The 24,491-nt window shown below is 39.1% G+C and overlaps 1 protein-coding gene across 12 annotated transcripts in view; it reads left to right on the top strand.

The window, feature by feature from the left end:
* Window positions 1-24,491, top strand: part of ankhd1 (ankyrin repeat and KH domain containing 1) — a 139,961-nt gene that overhangs the window by 13,662 nt on the left and 101,808 nt on the right. For all 12 annotated transcript variants that reach the window (XM_073067542.1, XM_073067537.1, XM_073067533.1 and 9 more), the window contains exon 2: window positions 21,052-21,205. In XM_073067542.1, coding sequence (XP_072923643.1) covers window positions 21,052-21,205 — 154 coding nt within the window. The remainder of the gene's footprint in view (window positions 1-21,051; window positions 21,206-24,491) is intronic.

Raw genomic sequence — 24,491 nt, 5'->3', positions numbered from 1 at the left:
ACTAATTACTCATAAAATGTAGTCTGATCTTCATCTAAATCACAATAATAGGCAAAAACAATCCATGGACCCCTTGCTTAATGCAATTGGCCCATGACATAAAAGTTGGGAGCCCCTGGACTAAACTAGTAACACACAAACAATTGTACTACTTGTCAATACTGAGTACACCATTTAACAATCAATCTAGGTTCTAAAAAGTCTGTGAACCTCTGGGGTGATGCCTTCTACAAAAGCTATTTGGTGTCAGGTGATCCAGTCAATGAAATGTGATTGGATGTGTGGGTTGTCGGGGTGCCTTGCCCTATATTTTTTTTAAAAAGCCTGCTCTTCTCAAGAAAGTTCTATGATCAAGTGCACTATGATCAAAACAATTTTCAGAGGACCTTCAGAAGAAGAATTATAGAGATGCATAAAGCCAGAAAAGGTTACAAGAGCATTTCTAAAGACCCGAGTGTTCATCAGTTCACAGTAAGAGACATTGTCTACAAATGGAGGAAATTCAGTACTGTTGCTACCCTCCCTATGAGTGGGTGTCCTGCAAAGATCATACCAAGAGCACAATGCTGAAAGAGGTGAGAAAGAACCCAAGGTAACAGCAAAAGACCTGCAGAAATCTCTAGAACTTGCTAAAGTCTCTGTCCACTATAAGAGAAACATTGAACAAGAATGGTGTTCATGGAAGGACACCATGACTGCTCTACCAAAAAAAAACTTGCTGTACGTCTGAAGTTGCAAAAGACCACCAGGATGTTCCACAATGCTTCTGGGACAGTGTTCTCTGGATAGATGAGACAAAAGTTGAACTTTTTGGCAGAAATGCACATTGCTGTTTGAAGGAAAAAGGGCATTGCACACCAACACCAAAACCTCATCCCACTGTAAAGCGTAGTGGATGGAGTATCATGGTTAGAGGCTGCTGTGCTGCCTCAGGGCCTGGACAGCTTGCAATAATTGAGGGAACGATGAATTCAAATTGTCTCAAAACATTTTACAGAAGATTGTCAGGATTAGCAGTCCATCATCTGAAGGTTAATAGAAGTTGGATGATGCAACAAGACAATGAACCAAAAACACAAGAATAAATCAACAACAGAATGGTTTCAAAAGAAGAAAATCTGTGTATTGGAATGGCCAAGTCCAAGTCCAGACCTTAACCCAACTGAGATGTTGTGGCATGACCTTAAGATGGTTCTTCATGCAATGTATCCCAGAAATATAGATGAACTGAAACAGTTTTGTATGGAGGAATGATCTAAAATTGCTCCTTGCCTTTGTACAAGTCTGATCAACAGCTACAGGAGACATTTGGTGGAGGTTATTGCTGCTAAAGGAGGTTCCACCAGTTATTAAATACTAGGGTTCACATACTTTTCCGGCCTGGACTGTGAATGATTAAATAATGTGTTCAATAAGGACATGAAAAGTACAATTGTTAGTGTGTTATTAGTTTAGGTAAATTGTGTTTCTTTGTTATTGTGACGTAGGTGAAGATCAGACCATGTTTTTTTGAATGTAGAAAACCAGGTAATTGCAAAGGGTTCACAGACATTTTCTTGTAACTGCATATGATAAGCATAGATGGATCTAGCACCAATCTCCTTGGCATAGCAATAGTCAAAGGCTTCTTAATCTGAAAATCAATGCTCCACTACAACCTTCTGATTCTTAATAAATGTGACAGTCACCAAGTGAACCAAGCTAATGATCTGAAATATACTTGCCATTTTCTGGTAATTTCAAGGGGAGTTGCTGGTATGCTTAATTGTGCATATTTCCTTGTCTGTATATTTGAGCAGAATTCAAAGATGAGCTGGAGTTCAGATAAGAGCACATTTAAGATGAAAGGTCAGATGTACTTCAGATTCAGTGACATACACTCAGTGGCCACTATTTGAGATACCTGCTTGTTAATGCAAAATCTAATCAGCCAATCACATGGCAGCAACTCAATGCAAAAAAAATCATGCAGACATGATCATGCAATTCAATTGTTCAGACTAAACATAAGAATGGGGAAGAAAAGTGATCTAAGTGACTGCAATGATTGTTGTTGGCATACGGGGTTACAGACAATAGTGCAAAAAGCAAAAAAAAAATCTAGTGAGTGGCAATTCTGTGGGTGAAAATGCCTTATTAATGAGAGAGTTCAGAGAAGAATGGCCAGACCCGGTTCAAGCTGTCAGTAAGGCGACAGTAACTGAAATGAGCAGAACATGTCAAACCTTGGAAGTGTATGCGCTACAGCACTAGAAGACGAGGAACTTTGACTCAGTGGCCACTGTTTTAGGTACTTCCTGTACCTTTATTAGGTACAAACAGGAGAAAATCTGCTGATGCTGGAAATCCAAGCAACACACACAAAATACTGGAGGTGTTCATCAGGCCAGGAAGCAATTATTGAAAAGGATACAGTTGATGTTTCGGGCTGAGACCCTTCAGCAGGACTGGAGAAAAAAAGATAGAGTAGAGTTAAAATGTGGGGGGAGGGGAGAGAGAAACACAAGGTGTTAGGTGAAACGGAGGGGGAGGGGTGAACTAAAGAGCTGGTAAGTTGATTGGTGAAAGAGAGAGAGGGCTAGCGAAGGGGGAATCTAGTAGGAAAGGACAGAAGTCCATGGAAGTAAAAGAAGGGGGAGGAGCACCAGAGGGAGGTGATGGGCAGGTAAGGAGATAAGGTGAGAGAGGGAAAGGGGGATGGAGTTTGGGGGGGGGGGGGAGAGGAGGTTGCACTATGACTGGAAGTTCGAGAAATCGAACACAGTATATGACCACAACAGACTCTCAGTGAAGTGTCATCTCACCTGGAAGGGCTGTTTGGGGCTCTGAATGGTTCTGAGGGAGTAGGTGTAGGGGCAGGTGCAGTGACACTTTATTAAGTGTAGTGCATTTAGCAATCCCATTCAAATTGCCAATTGTGGATGGAAAAATAAGTGGCTTAGTTTTCCTAATCTTAAAATTGCTTCATTTTCAAAGTATTAAATGGATTTAATGATTAGGTGATCATCAGAGACGGTTGAGAAAACAGTAAATAGTTCATAGGCATTTAATAGTAAAGCTGCTGAAGGCCAACAGGTCTACCCAGAGGCATTGCCTCAGGATCTGCTGCAAAGGTTTTTTTTATTACTTGGAGGATAGTCTAGCAACAAATGTTTGAGTTCATTTGGACCAGTAGAACTGTAGAAAATAAGCAGCTGTGGGAATAGTGTGAGGACTGAGAACAGGTGGTGAATCAGAATCAAGCTTTTTGTAACTGACGCCAGTCATGAAATTTGTTGTTTTGTGACAGCAGTACAGCACAGGCACAACAAATAACCATCCTTCAACAAAAAGAAAACAAGTAGTGCAAGAGAGGAGTAGTAAAATAGTTGTCATGAGTTCATCGACCATTAAAAAATCTGATGGTAGAGGGGAAGAAACTGCTCATAAAAAGTTGAATGTAGGTCTTTAAGCTCCCATACTGCCTCTGATGCTAGTATGCTAGTAATGAGAAGAGGGTTTGTTCTGGGTGGTGAGGGTCCTTCACAATGGATGCTGCCTTCCTGAAGCACCATCTTTTGAAGGTGTCCTTGGTAGGAAAGCTAGATAGAGTATCATGTTTAACATTGTTAGGCATTTCATTTACTTAATACAATTTGCTTTACTAAATTTAGTTTTCCTTTTGACTACATGTTTTTGGTTCTTTTGAGCTGATACAGAAACGAAGCATGCCTAAACCTTTTATAATATGTTAGTTTGCAATTGGAGTATGATCCAACTTTGGTCATTAGGATGGATGTAAAGACCTTGGAAAGGTTTCAGCAAAACCTCCAAGTATGGATCCAGGAATGAAGAATTTCAGCTACAGTTTTAGGTGAGAAGCTGTCAAGAGTTGCAGAGAATTTTGATACTTTAAGGTAAATAAGAGTAGTTTCTGTTAGAAGTTTGAAGAAGTGGGAATACATTTACAGTATTGAGCAGAACAGATGGGTGGTGAACATACATCATGGGTAGTGGTGAACTGTCTATAATGTTGGTGGAAATGGACTCAATTAAGGCTTTCAGAAGAAAATCTGATTGGCATTTGGGTGATAATTTATTGGACCATAGGGGAATGGGTTGATTAGATTGCCTTAAGCTGGCTTGAACTGTTGCCTTTTGTATCATAGCCAAAGTCAGATTTCCAGCATTTAAAATCAAAAATTCAGTTCGGTAAATTGAGTGATATTAGTGGAGAGAAATGGAGTTGACATTTCAGGTTGAATAACTTCTTGTTAGAATGATTAAAAAAAAAGTTAGATGGTCATTAAATGCTCAGTATTGGGCATTAAATTGTAATTTGGTCATTGCATTCATGTATTGTTGAGTATTTTTGACAGTCAATGCTGAGCATTAAATATTTAGATAAATTGGGGGTGCACATTAGAGGCAAGTCATTGTAATTGGTAATGTTGATGTGTTAAACGAGCATTCAGTGCAGCTCTGATTTTGATTGAATTACCAATAAGTGCAAATGGTGTATTTAATTATTTCATTTCTGCTCTAGGCAATCTTTATTGATATGCAGTAGTCAGCTTCTAACTGAAATTTAAAAGCTATTATTTACAGAATGAACAAATTGTGAAATCGAATTGATTAACAATGTTAAAATAGTTATGAACCTAGTTAGTATATTGTATTGAGTTTTAAGAAGTCCTGCATTCATCACTGTACATTTGTGATGCTAGAATTGATCATGGCAAGAGAAAACAAGGTTGTTTTTGTTGTCTAGTGAAAATGCATGCTTTCATGGGCATTAGTGCAGGATCAAACTTGTCTCCTGTCTATTGAATAACTACATAATTATTAATTGCACAGGCTTTTTTTAAAAACTACTCTAGCATGTGTCAGTATTCAGAAAAAAATTAGGAAGTATTTGTGTGTATGGTGGGATTGATAATGTATAGTTCTAGAATTCTGCTCTATTTTGTGCTCTAGATAATTTTTATGTTACCTTAAAGAATTAGAAACTTAATTGCTGTAGCATTGAAGTAACTTAAGTTCTTCCTGGATGGTTTATTTTCATATAAGAAAATTATTGATTCCTCCCCACTTGTTTCCTATTCCTTTAGAAGGCTGTCTTCTTGTTGACTGTTGTTGTCTGCATATTGACTGCCAAAGCTTTGCAAAAACTGCCACTAACAATTCTAGTGAAAAGAGACGTACCAAAAGTTATTAAAGCAAAACTAACGAATTCTCTTTATTTTATTATAATCTTCAGAGGCAAAATTCTGTTTATCCAAAATCAAAATTTTGCAGACACTGGAAATCTGAAATAAAGTAGAAAAAGCCAGAAGTACTCAGTAGGTAAGATGTATATATTGGAGAGAAGTACTGTTAATATTTTAGTTCCACGACCAGATCATATCAGCCAAATGTTAAAGGTAGCTGCAAATTAGAAAGGGAATAAAGTAAATCAAAAGTGGAAGTCTGTTTGAGAAGAGAGCAGAAAAGATTATTTTACAAAATAGGCAATAGGGTGAGTAGAAAAAGGTGGGAAATTTTTCAGTGAATATCAAAATGTAGGTTTGAAGGATGAATAAATCTGAAATTTGCAGCAGAAAGTTTTTTCCCCACTTTCTTTGAATAGATCTCTTATCCAGTGTTCTTATTGTGCTTGCTGTGGTTGCATTATTTGTCTGAGGCTTAATGCACAATTCTTTGCAGACTGTTTACAGAAACATAGGAAATTTAAGAAATGGGAGGAAGCCACTCTGGTTTGCATCTGTGTCAGTTGTAAAAGAGCTACAGTGGTGCTAGAAAGTTTGTGAACCCTTTAGATTTTTCTCTTATTTCTGCATAAATATGACCTAAAATGTGATCAGATCTTCACACGTCCTAAAACTCGATAGAGAACCCAATCAAATAAATAATATATAAAAAATAAACTTGTTCATTTATTTATTGAATAAATGATCTAATATTACATGTATTTGTTGGAAAAAGGATGTGAACCTCAACAATCATCAGTTCATTTAAATGGGAAATTAGACTTGGGTGGTTCAGTCAATGGAATGACAGTCAGATGTGTGTGTGAGAGGTCATGCCCTATTTAAAGAACACAAACCTGGATCTTCACTATCAAAGGCCGATCTTCACCACACAGGTTTTTGGAGGTATGTCATGCCTTGATCAGAGGACCTCAGGAAAAAAAGTTGTTGATGCTCACCAGACTGGAAAAGGATACAAAACCATTTCTGAAGAGTTTGGGTTCCACTAATCCAAAGTCAGGCAGCTGGTGTGCAAATGGAGAAAATTCAATACCTTTGTTACTCTCTCGAGGAGTGGTTGATCAACAAAAATCACTCCAAGAGCAAGGCGTGAAATATTCCAAGAGATCACAAAGAACTCCAGGGTAACATCTAAAGGCCTCTCTTGCATTGGCTGATGTCATGTTCATGAGTTTACCATCAGGCAAACACTAAACAACAATGGTGTGCATGGCAGGATTGCAAAGAGGAAGCTGCTATTCTCCAAGAAGAACATTGCTGCCAGTCTAAAGTTTGCTAAAGATCACGTGGATAAGCCAGAAGGCTATCGGAAGCATGTTCAAAATAGAACTTGGTTTAAATGGGAGGCGTTATGTTTGGTGAAAAGCAAACACTGCATTCTAGCATAAGAACCTCATCCCATCTGTGAAACATGGAGATAGGAGTGTCATGATTTGGGCCTGCTTTGCTGCCTCGGGTCCAGGACGGCTTGCCATCATTGATAGATCTGTGAATTCTGAATTTTACCAGCAAATTCTACAGGAAAATGTCGGGGTATCTGTCCGTGAACTGAAGCTCAAGTGAAAGTGGGTCATGCAGCAAGACAATGACCCTAAACACATGTCAGTCTACCAAAGAATGATTAATGCAGAAGAAATTTTATGTTTTGGAATGGCCAAGTCAAAGTCCTAACCTTAATCCTATAGAAATGTTGTGGAAGGACCTGTAGTAAGCAGTTCTTGCAAGGAAGCCCACCAACATCCCAGAATTGAAGTAGTTTTGTAAGGAGGAATTCCTCCAAGCTGATGTGCAGGACTGATCAACAGTTAGTGGAAATGTTTGGTTGAAGTTATTGCTGTACAAGGGGGTCACACCAGTTAAAGTGAAGGTTCTCAAACTTTTTCCATTTTTCTCAGTAAATGGACAAGTATAATTTTTTTGTGTTACTTAATTGGATCCTCTTTTGTCTAAATTTAGGATTTGTGTGAACTGATCACATTTTAGGTCACTTATGCAGAAATGGAGAAAATTCAGAAGGATTCACAAACTTTCTAGCATCATTGTACCTGTCAAATTTTGTCCTCCAGGGCCAGGGCCCTGCAGATGATGGCTCTTTAGGTGTAGATCTCTACAAGTTGGCAAAGGGATGTGGTGTCTACCTCTGCCTTATTTTGAGGTAGTGAATTTCACAGCCTTCAAGGTAAAAGGAATATTTTCTACCTTGGTCTGTGTCATGTAGTGTAGATACAGCTCCTTTGACCCACTATGTCCATATTGATCATCAATTATCTTTGTCCCATTTACCAGCATATGGTCTGTAGCCTCCTATGCCTTGACACTTCAAGTGCTCGTGCGGATGCTTTGTGATTCTGTCCGTTTGCCAATAGCAGACAGTTTGTCTAATCTATTAGGTGGTTCTAAATGTTTGTAGGGCAGAATTAGAAGTTGTACTGTGCATGAAGTGACTTTTCCAGGCCTGAATTTGGTGCCAAGGTCAGTACTAGGTGGTTTGTCTAGTTTAATTCCTTCTGCTTACGTGTAGTAATGGTATAACTGGGTTATAAATTAACAATTTGGATGAGAGTGTGCTGTAGGTGGCATGATGTACTAAGTTTATGGGTGACACCAAAATTGGTGATGTAAGCAGAGAAGAGGGTTGTTTAAGTCTACAATAATCTGTGGAATGCTCTGCCACAGACTGCGGAGGAGGCCAAGTCTGTGGGTTTATTTAAGGCAGAAATTGATCTTTACTGATTGGTCAGGGCAGCAATGGATATGGCAAGAAGGCAGGCATATGGAGTTGAGTGGGATTTGGGATCGGCTCCAATGGAATAGTGGAGGAGACTCAATGGACTGAATGGCTTAATTCTGCTCCTATGTCTTATGGTCTATTGGGATCTGAATCAACTGGGAAAGTGGACCAGGGAATGACAGATGGAATTTCACTTCATTTGTCTGTAAAGCATTTTACAAAGTTAAATAAGGCAGATCAATCACAGTGAATGACAGAGAGAAGTACAAATACATAATCCCTGAAGTGGTTAGTTAGACAAGTAAAGAATGAGTATGGTATATTTGCATTCCTTTGACAGTGCATTGAGTACAAGGGTTTTGACATGGCTGTTACAACACATTGGTGAGACCAAACCTGGAATATTTTGTTCAGTTCTCATCTACATGTTCTAGAAATGATGTGATTAAGCTGGAGAGGTTGCAAAAAGGATTCTCAAGGATGCTGTTGGGACTGTAGAAGGCTTGGATTGGAAGGGGAGACCGGATAGGCTGGAACTGTTTTCCTGGTGCAGAGGAGGGTGAGGGGTGAACCTGTAGAGCAGGGAATCCCAACAGGGATTCCCAAGGGGTCCATGGACCCCTTGCTTTATGATATTGGCCCATGGCATAAAAAAGGTTGGGAACCCTATTATAGAAGATTATAATATTACGAAGAGCCTAGAGTAGATAGGTTATCTTGGAGTCTAAAACTACAGGGCATTAAGTTTAAGGTGAGAGGAAATATTTAAAGGGATTCTGAGAGGTATATTTTTTCACAGTGTGGTGGGTATATGAAATGATCTGCCAGAGTTAGCTGAATAGGAAAATTTTATAGAGAGTTGGGCCAAATCTAGGCAAATGGAACTGATCAGGGAAGCACCATAGTTGGGCTGCACTTATTGGGCTGAAGGTTCTGTTTCTGTGTTCTGCAAATCTAGGTGACTACAAAAAGAAGTAAGAGTCAGGAATGTGGAGGGAGATCTGCTGTTTTGGCAACCCTTGCCATAGGATGCCTTTCTGAAATTCACACCATCAATATCAAACCTTTCCTTGGCCCTTCAGGAAATTCAGTTGCCTCATAAAACGATAGCTTAGCATTTTCTTACTGATCTGCACCTTTCTTTGCGGAGGTTTGGCTGCCTCTCAGAATACGTTCCAGTAATTTGCCCACTGTTCATGATTTACTTATTTGCAATTATTTGATATATCCCTGCTATTTTTTTTTAAAAAAAACAATATTGCATCTTTAACACTCCAGTATTTTGGCACCACTCCTGTGACTAATGGTGATGTAACACAGTCAGGACCTTCATTATTTCCTTCCTTATAATAGCCTGGAGTATTTTACATCTGATACTATACTCACTCACATTTTCTGTTTATATCCCATCCAACATTTCTCTCGATTTCTCCTGAAACACATTGCTGACACCCTTTTCTGAAGAATGTGAAGACAGCACAGAATTTTCATTATAAACCTTGTCTATCTCCCTCCCTCCCAGGTAAGTTGGCCTTTGGGTGCTCAATAGACTGAATCCCTACTTGTTGTCTTGCTTTGCGTGCAGATATTTTTAGAGTGTCTTTAATTTTATTTGCTGGTTTCTTTTATTTCACTCATTGCTTTTATTTCTATTTTAATTTTGCACTTGCAGGCTTTCTGCAATATTAAGTGTATAAGGACTTTGTCCTTGTCAAGTTGTAAACAAATTGTGACTGAGCATCTTAACATAGTTTGCGTATGTGCATTTATCAGTGGTGGCTAAGTCATCAGCAAAAGGAATGGATAACATTGGTCATTCCTGACAAATATATGCAAGTCAAGTTAATTTTATTGTCATTTAAATGTATACATGTATATAACTATATAATGTATTTAGAAATGAGACAATGTTCTTCAAACCATGGTGTAAAGCACAGTAGGACATATAACACATGATAACTTGTGAAGGTAAGAATAAAATCTACACATGAACTACACACAAAAATAAACTTAAAGTGCATTAACATTTAATATTGTAGGGTATGGGACAGATTAACAAATAACACTGAATATGATGGGGCAGGGAGTTCAGAAACCTAGTGGCCTGGGGGAAGAAACTTTCTCATTCTGTCTATTCTTGTTTTTAATACATCGTAGTCTCCTGACTGATGGTAGAAAGTGGAAGAGCGTGCTGGATGAATGCGTGGGATCCTTAGTAATACTAAAGCCAATTGAAACGCCTGTATTCCTACTTTAATTTGTCCAGATTGATATCAAGCCTGGAACCTTCTTTGTCTGGATAGCTTAGTTACAAACTAGATGATATCTTTAAACAATACTTGAAGACTCACTTCAGACTTGTTTTCATTTCAGTGTATTTAATTTTTTTATGGCAATGTTAAAGTTTCTTAGGGGAGCTAACTGGTTCTACATTTCATTAATATTGCATTTTTCACCAGTTTACCTTGAGAGTTCAGTGAATTGAATTGCGAATTGCCAATTTTCTGATCCATTGTTGTGCTTGTGCATTGTGTGTGAGTATTTAGTTTCATTCCATCCTCTATTTGATTCAAAGTAATTTGAACTTGGTTTGGTAAGAGAAAAATTCCTGCGCATATATATACTTTGTCACCACTCTTAAGCACTAACCTCTTATCCAATGAATCAAATACATGCTTCAAATGTACTTAGTGAGTTAGCTTTACAGCTATTTTGAAACTTTGGAATCCTTTCCAGCTGCTGAGTAAGAAAGTTTGTATTTCCTTCCTGATTGGCTGACACCTTACTTTAATATTGCAACTCCTAGTCCTAGGCACAACTGAAGGAGAAAGCTTATCCCTAAATTTAATTTCTTTCCTTGAGAGATCATATCCCCATCCTAAGAATCAACCTGATGAATCTTCCTAGCCTTCTGTCTAATAAGTGTACTGTTTTTGATAGGGAGTGTAGTCAATCTTCAATATTTATTCTAGGCACAGTCTCACTAGAATCCTCCTTTTTTTAGGCAGTCCTTCGATTAAGGATGACTTGTTTCCATTCCAAGATGACTGACTAGGTCAAGATAGTAACTACAGATACCTTCGTAGGTGCATTCATGCGATCACTCGAGTTGAGTATGGTGTTCTTCTGAATGGAGAGGAATGATCCCTTAATCGAGAATGCTTGAGCATGACTTTGTTTAATGTGGGGAGGCTGATGCATGGGAAGCCACCACATGTCCTTGACAAATTGGGGTCAGGGTTCAATGACATGGGACGTAAGGTGACTGGGGACCCTTCACTGCTGCAGCCGCCTTCTGCCTTCACTGCTGTTGTGATCTGTCATCATCTTCAGCCAGCTCCACCATTGAGGTCTTGGTTGGTTAGATCGCTCTTCATGTGGAACCTCCCCCTTGACCGTACTGCCATGGGTGACCCTACCAAGAACTAAGCTCCAGATGACATGGCTCTTTTAGGAACTCACAAGCCCCTCTCTCTCTCCCCCACCACAACAAGGTGACAATCCAAGGGCAGGATGTTTGTGAGTTGGTATGCTCTTGCTGATCACATTAGTGTACTGTAGTGGTCACCAACCTTTTGAAGCCCAAGATCCCCTACCTTGGCCTTAGTGAAAGACAAGGTCGACTCCAGATTGATTAGTTACACACATGTGCAGCGGGGCAGAAAAGACCGGAAGTAAAAGCCCGCAACCCAGAAGTAGAAATAATGTATGAATACCAGGGGTCACCATCCTTTTCTTTTGCACCGCGATGGTTTAATATCGACAATATTCTTGCCGACCGGGGGGGGGGGGGGGGTGGGTTTAAACACGGCCGGAATACAGCGATAGGTTCCTTATGTCCAGTCTATTCCGCAATTTAGTTTACATGGCTCTCAGCACTTAGCTGCTGTCCCGCTTGCTCACGTTTTTACTGCTGGAAAAAAACACAGCGGGTTTGTATTTAAGTGCGGGGTGCTTGGACTCAGGTTACCAAAGCAGTTTTGAGGGCTTCATTGCCTCATTAGACAGCCTCCAGGCCCCAACTCCAGCCTCCTGCCTGCCCGCTGCCAGACGCCTTGGCCAGGTGCGGCTGGTCGTGGGTGGGGTGAGAGGACAAGGTAAGGGCCAGAGGTCCCAGTGCAGGGGCCGCGGTGGTCACAGTCCGGAGAGAGCGAGTGGCCGAGCGAGGAGTGCGACAGGGCGAGTCCCCGTCCCCCCGTAGGATCTATTGGCTGACAAAAGTTTGTTTCAGTAGATCACAGCGAGGTAGCTACTCTGCTACTTACGAAACCCTGAGCCCGCAATAGGTTGTCTGCGAATATTTCAGCACCAGGTTCCTCACAAACATTCGGTGTGCTTAAACAGGTTTAGAGGCAACGCCCATCTGTCCGTACTCCAGGCCGGTAGCAACGGCACTTCTGGCCGGCCGCGTGAGGCGGCTGGTTACCCAAGGGCAACCAGTGATCTCTGGCATGAGGGTATCACTGCGTTTAGGCGACTGATGACCTCGCGTGCTTTCAAGTTCAACAAATCACATCGTTTCCTCGCAGCCCGGTGGTTGGGGACCACTGAAGTACACTGTGTAGTCACGTGGCAGGGGAGCTACACACATGCGCACTGGGCAGAAAGAACAAAACTAAAATCCCGCAACCCGGAAACAATCTTTCAACAGTATTTGTGTATTTATTTTTCATTTTTTTTCGGGATCCACTGGGAAAGTCTCAAAGATCCACCAGTCGATCGCGATCGACAGGTTGGCGACCACTAGTGTACTGTGTGCTCCCAATAAATGAATTTGGTCCCTGAAGCTGTGAGGCAGTAGTGTTGCTCCATTGTGCTGTAGAGTTGTAGTTAAGGAGTCTTTCAAGTATCTACTAAAATAGGCACTGCCTGCATCTTGCCCTCAAAGTTCTCTGCCTTGTAGTGTGACCTTGAGTTTGACAATGCTGAAGAACCAGTGCACAATATGGCTGTGGGCCTGTTTTTGGGCCTTCTGTGCTCTTTCCACAGAGACTGCTGTTCTTTAGTTATGGCTTTTCTGGTAAGCTACAGATTTGTTGGATATGGGGACTCATGGGTTGATAGGTAAAGACAAGAGGATCATGGGACAATGCCTCTTGTCCTTGTCTAACACCCATGAGCTTCCACATCCAACACATCATTCTTTGCAACTTTCACCATCTCCAAAGGGATCCTTCCACCAAACACATTTTTACTTCCACCCTCCTGCCCCTCACCACATTCTGCTTTCCTTAGGGATTGTTCCCTCTGTGACTCCCTTGTCTATTCATTCCTCCCCATTAATCTCTGTCCTGGCACTTAATCCCTATGTGGCCAAAGTGCTACACCTGTCCACTCACCCCCATTCAGGACACCAAAACAGTCTTTCCAGGTGAGGCAACACTTTACTGCTGAAGTCATCTGTTGTATCCTCATGTGGCCTCCTCTACATCAGTGAGGGCAGCTTCATCAAGCACCTCTGCTTCATCTGCTAAAAGTGGAACTTCCCAGTGGTCCATCATTTGAATTCTAATCCCCATTCCTGTTCCGACATGTCTGATCATGGCCTCCTCTTGTGTCACACTGAAGCCACCCTCGGGGTGAAGGAGCATTACATTGTTTTCCGTTTGGGTAGCCTCCAACCTGATGGCATGAATGTCAATTTCTCCTTCTGGTTAAAAGAAATTACCTTTCCCACAGTCCTGGCTTCACCTGTCATATAGCTATCCTCCTTCTCCTCCCCCCACTTTTTTATTTTGGTGTCTTCTTCCTTCCTTTCCAGTCCTGAAGAATGGTCTTGCCCTGAAACATCAACTGTTGATTCATTTCTATGGGCATTGCCTGGCCTGCTGAGTTCCTCCAGCCTTTTGTGTGTGTTGTTTTGGATTTCCAATATCTGTAGAATTTCTTGTTTTTATATAAGTATGGTGGCCAAGGTGTAACCTTGGAACATACAACTGTCCATCAGTTCTCAAAGACAGCTTTCAAAGCAGAACTATTTGGGCATGATTCACTGCAACAGGAGAGCAACAGTGGGGAGAACAGCCCAGGAACATACAGAATTGGGGAGGGTATGTGTTTGCAACAAATTTCTGGCTTAACTTGGGTATGGCTATTATAAAGTACAAGGGCAAACGTACTTGGAAATGTTCAGTCAAGAGTATTGAGAGTGCTATTATAAATCTATTCTGAGGCAATGCTGAGTAGGTTATATTTATCAGAGGCACAACTTTAGCTTAATAGCTGTAAAGAATTTATTGATAGCTTAAAATCAAATATTCTCTAATAACTAGATACAGGAATTGTTGTCCCTTTTACTATATATAATACAAAAACTTCAAATTTCATGACCATGTGTTCCAATTTGAGTGAACTGTTGGAAAATTAAAATATTTTCATACCATATAAGTCTTGGGTTTTTGTCTGTCTCAAGCTCCAAAGTGTTCACCCTTTTTTGAATTAATAACAGCCTCCAATTAAAAAGTAGAGGTGCATGGAAGGTGCAGATCATTTATCAGCAAATATACTAATTTGCAATGAGAAAACCATGTATTGTGAAATACTGCAAGTAGGATGGGTTTGTGTCGCTGCTCCTAGTATTGTAATAGCAACATCTTCACTTCTCTCTGCCCTCTCCTTCCCTTTTGCTCCTAATGGCTTTTTTCCTGCAGCCTTTCATCCTTGAACTTCTCAGATGGTCTATGGTTTATTTCCAGTCCAATTTGGTGGTTTCTGAGATGGCTTAAGAGGCCAATCTGGGAGCCATAAATTCACCCAGAGGTGGGCTTTCCCACGGTCCTGTGATTGCTGATGGGATGGGTAGGAGTGCAATTTGTTCGGTGTTCTACTGGGTTGCCTGTGTGCTGCTTCTTTGGTGCCAATGGGCCAACAATTCCATGTAGTCAGTGGAAATAATGAATTTCTTCAGAGGCTTTGAGCACTTCTTTGAATCTTTTCATCCCCCTCAATGTCATGACAGAGCTTGCAATAGGCTATCTATTTTAGAAGTCTGGAATATGAGAACAGTGTGGCCTGCTCATCTTGGCTGGGGCTTCAATATGGTGGGGGGGGGTGGGGCACGCGTGATGTTGGTCTTTCAGAGGGCACTGATATTGGCTCACTTAATCTTCCAAAGAAATTGAGGTAGTTTGCGGACACAATGTTGGTAGCAATAAACAGTCTGTTAGAGGAACTCAGTGGGTTGAGCACCTTTCAGTGGGAGAAAAGGAAGTGTTGATCCACAGAGCTGCTGACCAGATGAGATCCTCCAGCAGATGATTTATTGATCCAGATTCCAGCACAGGCAGTCTCTTGCCTACAATAGTGGTGGCACTTTTCCTGCCTTGAAATTTCTACAGTAGGTTGTCCAGCCCATAAAAGCACCCAAAAGAACATGGATCACTGCTGCTCTAGAGACAGTAGCTTTGTGTTAGGTCTAAGATAATCAATTTCCTTTTTCAGTTTTCCTGTGGTGCATTGAAGGTCATAGTAAAGTTCAAAATTATCATCTTCCTTTGCTGGGTGATGGCAGTTTAGGTGTCTTGGCTGTACCTTTTTAAGTAGATCAAATCTTTCCTTTTTCTTCATCTTTCATCTGTCCTATCTACCCTTTGTATGTTTATTCTCTCAGTTTCTGATTTGCCACATCTGGTGTGAATCTAACTGAAGGCATACTGTAGGTGAAAGTGATGAGGTCAAGGACAGTTGGAATTGAAAGCTGGAACATAGCCTATTAGCTGAGTTAACTCTGTTTAGTGCTTAACAGTTAGTGTTTCAAATGCTTAAGCATCTTAAAAGCAGTAATTCTAGTTTGTACCACGTCTTTTATTGTGTTACAGGAGAAGAGATTTGATAGCTCACCACTTTTCAATTGTTATTTTTTTTTTTACAATTCAGTTTGTAGCATCTGGTTGTTAGTGTCAGGGCCAGCACTTACTGCCCATTCCTGATGCATTATTAGCAATAGTGGGCCACAGCCTTAGTGAAGGTACTACCACTAGCAGTACCTCATGTATAATTACATGAAAGATCCACAAATGGAGTAGCAATATTTTTCTAGGTCAGGGTGGTGCAAGGTGGATATGAATCTTTGAGTCCATGTTTTTAAATGCCCTTTTTCTCCATGTTGGAGCTTAATGCTAATCTGTCAAGAATAGTACAGGTGAATAATTGCAGTGCATTTTCAATATTGTATACAATAAGATGTGATCCTCCGGTGGAAGGAAGAAGCACTTAGAATTATGGTCAGGGTGCAGTCAAATGGGCCATGTAGTTATTGAGGTGTCATGTATATCTTAAATTTTTTGAATGAAGTATAATTAGAACTTTCAAGTTAACTTTCTCATAGTATTCCATTAACTTAATATATAATTTATTATTCATTTAGAAACAGTGAATACTTCTAATAGTTTTAACACTAATTTGGATGGAATGACTGGAAGGTCTTTTGTCCTTGAATGAATACTGTAATGGTGTCCAGTGGTGAGTGGTCCTGATAGATTTAATTGTGTTAGTGGTAATTGACAGCACTGTCAGTGATCCCTTGACTTGGCAATTGAAATTCAACTGATAGTGTAATAATGTTTTGCTTGTATTACACATTTGGATGATTTCTTATTCTTGGATAGTTTCTGAGATAGTCTTTCAGCAGGGCTATAAGTGGTTAGCTAGAGATTTGGTGAGCTCTGGAGTGTAAACCCATCTCTTCTCTCTCCTCCCCCTCTCCCCCTCTCCCCCTCTCCCCCTCTCCCCCTCTCCCCCATTCTAGCCCCCTCTCCCCCATTCTAGCCCCCTCTCCCCCTCTCCCCCATTCTAGCCCCCTCTCCCCCTCTCCCCCATTCTAGCTCCCTCTCCCCCTCTCCCCCATTCTAGCTCCCTCTCCCCCTCTCCCCCATTCTAGCTCCCTCTTACCACTTTTCTTCAACCTGCCCATCCCCTCCTGGTGCTGCCCTCCTTCCCTTTCTTCTACTCTCCTCTCCTGTCAGATTCCTCCTCCTTCAGCCCTGTACATCTTCCACCTATCACCTCCCAACTTCTCAATTCACACTCCTTCCCCCACCCACCCACTCTTCTCCCTCACCTGGTTTCACTTATTACTTACCAGCTTCCCCCACCTTGTTATTCTGATTTCTTTCCTCTTCCTTTCCAGTCCTGATGAAGGCTCTTTGCCTGAAATGTCAACTGCTTATTCCCCTCCATAGATAAACTGCCTGACCTGCTGAGTTCCTCCAGAATTTTGTTAGTGTTGCTGTACATGCACCTGGGATATCATCAAGTCATAGCCTTTCTTGATATAATGTAGGCTGACGACTAGTTTCTGAGATGATGAGGATCCTGAGAGGCCAAGGTGATTGAAACTTCTGAAGATTAAAATATGGTTTATTATTGGCCATTGTTTGATGGTCCTTAACTTTTCTGTGAGTTGCTAATGCTTAATGGAGCTGCCTCATGCTTCTGGTTTAATTAATCACTTGTCACACCTGCATATAACAGGACTGAAAGTTTTTATTTCATTATGGGAGTGCATAATTCTGTTTCTAACATGCTAGTTAACATGCATATAATCCTGTTACTGTATTTTTGATGCTGCACATTTCTTGATCAGTTTTTTCAAGAGGCCTTTATTAAACAGTGTTGAAAGTCTTGTTTTAAAGTGTAGCATACTATTAATTTCCCTGAAACAATGGGATGAAATTAGCTTCATTTAAATGTACAGTAACCCAACTGATGTTGACTTGTTGACAGTGATTTGATTTTTTTTAAAAAAGGGTTTCTGTTTTCCTTTGCATTTACTATGCATTTACTTATGTTTTAACATATTTGCACATTCTGTAGTAGATTAGTTCATTGAGGAACCGAAGACAGTGCAACAGTAAATATAAGTTTTTAACCAGCATTTTGGAGATCTCCTGAGATGAATATTTTTCTTTTTTTTCCCTTGTGCATCTTGTGAATAATTTTCTTAATTGAGTGGTAGCCTTCTCCAAGATGAAAATATCCTCATGGTCTCTGCAGCTTAATTTCCCTTGAAGTTTGATTTGCTAGGATTGTGAAGTACTTGAACTTATGTTGAGCATATTTTGCATTTCAGTTGAGAACTGATAATGGCCTGTTTCCTTTATTGTTTCACATTGATGTAGTCTTTTGATTCCAAGAAAAATGCAGTCTTGTGTTTTTATGCTCAAGGAAGCTATAAAATTGAGGGGTTTTTTTGAGTTTTGATTTGAGTTTTCTTCCTCCAGAATCTTATCAAGAATAACTTGGCTTGAGCTTGATGATATCGTCTGTAATGTATTAAATTTACTTTGTGTATTTACCATTAACTATATTCCAAATTCTGTGCATCTGCTATCGTGAGAGTAACTTTGTGTACACAATGATTCACTGTTAACTTGGGCCCTGATGGGGATGGATTTGAAATACTGAAGGTATCCATTTTACGTTGCTAATTTGTATGTGACTGTCAGTATACTTGAAACATCTACTTGTTCAGTGTCTTAAAAGATATATTCTCCACAAGTTGGTATGATTAGAAATAGATGGCTTATGAAAATTAACAATAGGATCTGTAATGTAGTTGAGGAACATTGGAGAAACTACAGTGAATAAGGAAAAAGAAATAACTTTAAATTTGTAGCTGCCTTAACCATTTGCATCAAGAAAAATCTTACTTTAAAAAGTAGTCTGAAGCAAATAATTTAGAGCGGAGGCAATTTAAGGGAAACTTTTATTAAGATCTATCATTGTAGCATGGCAGAAGCACTGTTTTTACCTACCCCTGAAAAGTTCTACAGATACTAACCACCTCAGCAATATGTGAACCTAAAGTGTCAGGAAGCTTTATGATTGCTTATAGCTGAGCCTTATCCTGTTCTCAACAGATGTTGACATTCACGTTTACCAGCTGGAGTTACTGGATAGCAATCAGGAGTGGGAATCCTGGATGATATTTCTTTCTATTGAGACCAAATGTAGTATTCTAACTGCTGCTTCAGCTGAGATCAGCGAACTCTTTTCATCCAGGAAATGGATCTTCAGGTTTGTATGGCTAGCACAGTGCAGTGCTTTTACGCAGGGGCTATTGCAAGGAGTAGTGATATTTGTGCTTTTTTTGTGGAGCAATGCTTAGCCATTCATACTGACTATGATTTACTTTGTTGCAAATTATTTAGGGTTGTATTAATTTCAGATATTGTAACTAGCTGTTAGAAGTGTCTTTGAAAATCTTGGCAAGGAGTACATCTCATAACTAAACAGATGTACATGTTGAAGATTAAATATGCTAGGAGAATGTAGCACCCTTTTAAACAAAGTTATTTTTCTCTGCACCCTTCTAAACAAGTGTTTGGGTGGACTGAATCTAAATTCATTATTCATGGTATAAACTAGGGTCACAATGAAAAAGGATCTTGTGCTTTCTCAGACTTCCAGCCGGGTGCAGTTATCGATTATAACAGATGTTTCAATGACAAACTCCCATTTTCTTCAGGGATGATGCCTCGGTATGTCTAGTCCAGCGGTATTTATACCCTCTTATTCCATCCCTCCTGATTGGTTAGTTTTCATCCAATCAGGTTTCTGTTCTCCCACCTTGTTTACAATGGAATTCCGGTTCTTACTAGGAGCAAGACTTTTCATCTTTGTTAAAATTCTTTTGTTCTAGTTTTATTTCCATGGTTTCCTTTACCAGCTGGTTCCAAAGCCGTTGGCACAGCACTGTAGTTTTATTCCATGGAAGTCAATCCATGTGGTTATTGCGAATGCAGTGTCGTTCTACAGCCAGTTTCTCCAGGTAACCCATATGATACACCTCCTGTGCACCTTGATGCGGATTTCCATGTTGCATCCTGTTTGGCCGATTATGTGCTGCTCCACATTCACAGGGAATCCTTATGTCCTAGGTCATCTTTGACCCGCATAAGCTGTGACTTGAGCTTCTTTACGGGCTTGTGGACAGTATTAATCCAGTATTTCTTGGAAACTGTGGAAATATAGGGAAGATGGGTGGTAGCAATGGGTTCCTTGTTAGGTTTTCTGGATTTTCTGCATTCACAACGGCCGTAGAATTGACTACTGTGCTGCACCAATGGCTTTTGGGGCTGCCTGTTGAAGGAAGCCATTAAAGTAAAGCAGGTGGAAAGGAACTTTAACAAAGACGAAAGTCTCGCTCCAAGTAAGAACTGGAATTCAATTGTAAACAAGGTGGGAGAGTGGTTAGTCCTCATTAAATCAGGTTTCTAATCATAAGGGATGGGCTACTAGCTTATAAATACCACTGGGCTATACATAGCCAGGCATCATCCCTGAGGAAGATGGTGGAGCTTGTCATTGATACTTTGGTTATAATCAATACCTGTACCTGGCTGGATGCCCGAGAAGAGGTTACAGGGTCACAGTGTTTGCAGCTATCCTTTTCTCACTCCCTGTGATATTCTGTGTTTGACTATGTTGTCTGTTTGACATTTTTATTTGCTAGCTTTTGAATTTGTTTTGCAGTGATCTAGTAGACTGTATCCCTGTATATTGCTTTCACATTTTCTCCAGAGTTGAATAAAACTGTTCTATTCTATTGAGTTCTATATAAAATAGCAATACCTGATCATTGGTAAGCAATTGGTTGTTGAAGCACTGACAGTTAAAGCATGCTACCTTTGTGTCAGTCCAGTATTGTACATTTCAAAGAAATGTTGGAGTTATGGTGGAAGAAGTTTTAAATTATGGTTGGTATATCAATACAGTTTTCAGTTTAACATTTCAAAATATCTTGCTCTTCTTTGACTAAGCATGTAGAGCAACCAGATCACAGCAATTTTTTTTTAAAGCACAGATTGAACTTGCAAGTAATATTTGATTAAACACTGTCATAATAATTCAGTACCAAATTGGATGCAAGGTTTAGAATATATCATGCAACTTCTCGTTTGGTCACCTTGATGTTTAGTTGTACTTTTCTATGCAAGATGTTTTATCTTTTGTCACTTTGGTATCTTTTTAGTTTTCAACTCCTACCAATGTCTTTTAAGAGGCAAATTTAGGTACAGAGAACAGAAATGATTAATTTTTATCTTTAACTTGGGATTTTAACTTTTTCAGGTTGAATCGTTTATTCTGGACCAGGAAGATCTGGATAATCCAATGCTTAAAACAGCCTCTGAATTATTGTTGTCAAGTGCTGCAGATGGAACAGATCTACGAACAGTCGATCCAGAAACACAGGCGAGATTGGAAGCCTTGCTAGAAGCAGCAGGTATTGTTTTCAGTGTAATTGTATCACTAAACTTTGTTTTCTTTAGAATTGATTTATAGATGTGTACATTTTCAGATCACTTTAAGTATATTCCAACCCTTCTGGCAGAAATTCTTTTAACTTGGACAAATAAATTGGTACCATTCTTGAAATCTTGCCACCACTAAGCTTTAGTTTCATGAGCCTGTGTCCATTCAAGAAACCAATATTTGATAGTAACAGAGCATTTGTGAGCATGCTTTTTTCACACCTTTTGGTTAACAGAAATCTGTGGATCTTAGATTTAAACTGAATAATTCATATAGTCATTCATTGTGCAAAAGTTGAGAAAACTCCTATCATTCTTTTACCTTTTTTTAAAAAAGGCTTCCAAACCTTGTACCTAAAAAGCCTGACTAATGCTTGGGATGTGCCTCACCAACAATAATAGTTTCTTTAATATCTTTAAAATTGATCAGATTCCCAATTTTTGAATTCTATGGGATCAGAGTTCCACTTGTGTAATTTATCTTAATACCTTGAGTCTTGGAGTCCAGAAATTATGCTGATAATCCACATCTGCCTTCAAAAACTTTAATGTTTAATAAATTGAGGCTAGGGTTACTTTGAGTACAGATGTGGTCTAAGTAAAACTTTAATTAGCTACGGTAAACCTACTTAATTGTTTTCTAGTCCTTTGTATATAAGGCCACTTTCTCTTAATCCTTCTGATCAAATTTTTATTTCATTACATTTAAAAATCAAAGACCTTAACATTGAATCTCTGCTTCCATTTATGCACATATAAAAAAATCTCTCTTCTTATTGTCAAAATGTGTGATTTTTAAAAAATATATTTGCCAACTGTTTTTCCATCTTAATTGGTAAAAATCACTTTGTATCTTAGTATTTCAGTCTGTAATTTTAGTATGAAACCTCTTTGTCATTGAAAAGCTTGGATATTTTGCACAGTTTTGGTCCCCTTATTTGGGAAAGGATAGATGAGTATTGGAGATGGTCCAGAAGAATTGCTTAGCAAGTTCTGTGGGTAAGAATATTTTCCATAAAGAATGACTCGAGAAAGTTAGATGTCTTATTCAGAATCTAGTAAAATGAGGGTGACCTTACTGAAATATTTATAAATGGGTTCCCACTATACATTCCCCTATTTTTAACCTATTAGAAGATGTACCCAATTCACCATGGGCACACTTCAAAGCAACAGAAAATCTTTTGTCTATTTGCCGTTTCTCCCTTGGATACCACATTCAAGTTGATTATATTAAAATTGCTATAAAATGAGTGATCCCACACTCTTGGGCTGTAAACTTAATTTGGCTTATTTAGTTGTTACTCTGTTGAATTTCATGTTTCTAGGGACAGAAAACTGCTGAATGATTTGCTTTTGTTTTATACTGTGTGAGAATCTATTCTTAATTTATTTGAAGTTTAAATCTCTCATTAAGGCCTCTTTGCCTCCGCAGTACATTTGTTTAATCACGGCATTTATACATTCTACCACATCTCAGTTGTTCTCAGGTGTTTACAAGCAACTCCCGTTGTAGTAATTTCTAAATTGATATTCTAGGAATAGATCCCAAAATCCTATTGCCAAATTCTTTGTAATTTCTAACTTCCAATCATTACTTGTTTATCTCCAATTACTTCCTCTCCTTAAAGTGTTTCTTATACTTGAATCACTGTTACTCTTCTGTTGTTCTCTACTGTAAACCTTGGATCTTGAGTTTCTTGGGTTGACCATTTTTCATCTATACCTCATTAATAGCAACTACACTCTTAGTTAAGGTGATCGAAGTCTGCAAAATACAGAAAGTAAAATACTGCAGATGCTAGTAACCTGAAAACAAAAGACAATGCTGGAATCATGGGCAAGGTGTCAGGTAGTGTTTGTGGAAAGTAAATGAAAACTCAGCAGGAAGAGGTCTCCATGGAAGCTCCTCATCCCACTAAGTATTTGTAGCATCTGATGTATTATGAAAGAATATCTGTGTTTAACTATGTATCTGTAAGGCTTTGTTCGGATTTGTCACTGAAGTGGTGAGTTGGCTGAAGTTGTTTCAGGTGATTTGTGTGGTATAAATTATACATTCATCAGCAGTGCTTGTAAAAATGATCCAAGTAATACTTTAATAACCTATTAGATAAAATGAGAGGGTGAAACTGATTCTTCAAGAGCTCGAAGATGGTGAGACAACGTCTTTGTAAAGCAAATTTTTGGTTGACCACCTTTTAGAAGATGAGAATTTCATGAGAAATTGGTAATGAGGTAGGGCAGTTGAAGTGGTAATGAAGTAATCAATGAAACAAAAGATAGGGTTGGTTGAGTTGTAAATGGGAATAATGAAAGCATATCTGAGATTGCTTAAATTGGTAATGGATTGGGAAAATTATTATATTGTTTATCTTAAAATGCATTTAGATGAGCTTGTGCAGAATACACAACATGGGCCAGAAAGGGAATGGATAATTAAACAAAATGCTTCTGGTAGCTTGGGATCATGCTTATGGACTGAGATGTTTCAATAAGAAAATAGAATATTATTGAGATGAACCTTAAGCTAAAGAACTGCTGTTATCGTGTCCATTGACAAAGGATTCTAAACATGGATGCAAAGGAATTCAGCTGATGTTACTAGTATCTTTTGTTTTCATATTCCTCAATATCCACTTGGTATATGTAAAGTCATCTTTGTTTCAAATAATTCTGTTGTGCATCAGAGTAAATAAAAATTAATTTGCATCATTCCACCATTCCATTCTGTTACATTTTTGATTATGAGCAGCCATTCTTGAGTCAATACTTCATCATTTGCAAATCTTTCAAATATTTTATGTAATTTTCCACCCAATTCAGTGGAAAGCTGCAAGAATTGATTTTTCAACTCACGAGCTTGCTACTTAACTGCAAGTACAGATAATGTAATTTAGTTGTTTTACCTTATTGCCATTCTTTTTAAAATTTGCTTAAAATTTATTTTGAATCTATTTTGTAATGTTCTTATTTGGGTGAAAACTTGTTTGATGTCATTTTTGAATTAGTTCATTTATATTTTTTCTACATGATGGTTGGATGTGCAATGTATCCCCAGTCTTTGGCCTACTGTCCATCAAATCTCAGAATCCTGAGTAATGTTACCATTTTGCAGTTTTCTCAGAGAAAATAAATGCAAATAAGAAATTGAACAATATTTTTATTGCATGGAATCCTACAATTTTGAAGGATGGAATCAGTTACATTCTTCTCATCAAAAATATCTTTAAACAATTCACAAATCAGTTCAGTTGA

The sequence above is a fragment of the Hemitrygon akajei genome, chromosome 15, assembly GCF_048418815.1.
Source record: "Hemitrygon akajei chromosome 15, sHemAka1.3, whole genome shotgun sequence".
Lineage (NCBI taxonomy): Eukaryota > Metazoa > Chordata > Chondrichthyes > Myliobatiformes > Dasyatidae > Hemitrygon > Hemitrygon akajei.
The sequence above is the reverse complement of the archived record's forward strand: the minus strand, read 5'-3'. Positions and strand labels throughout refer to the sequence as shown.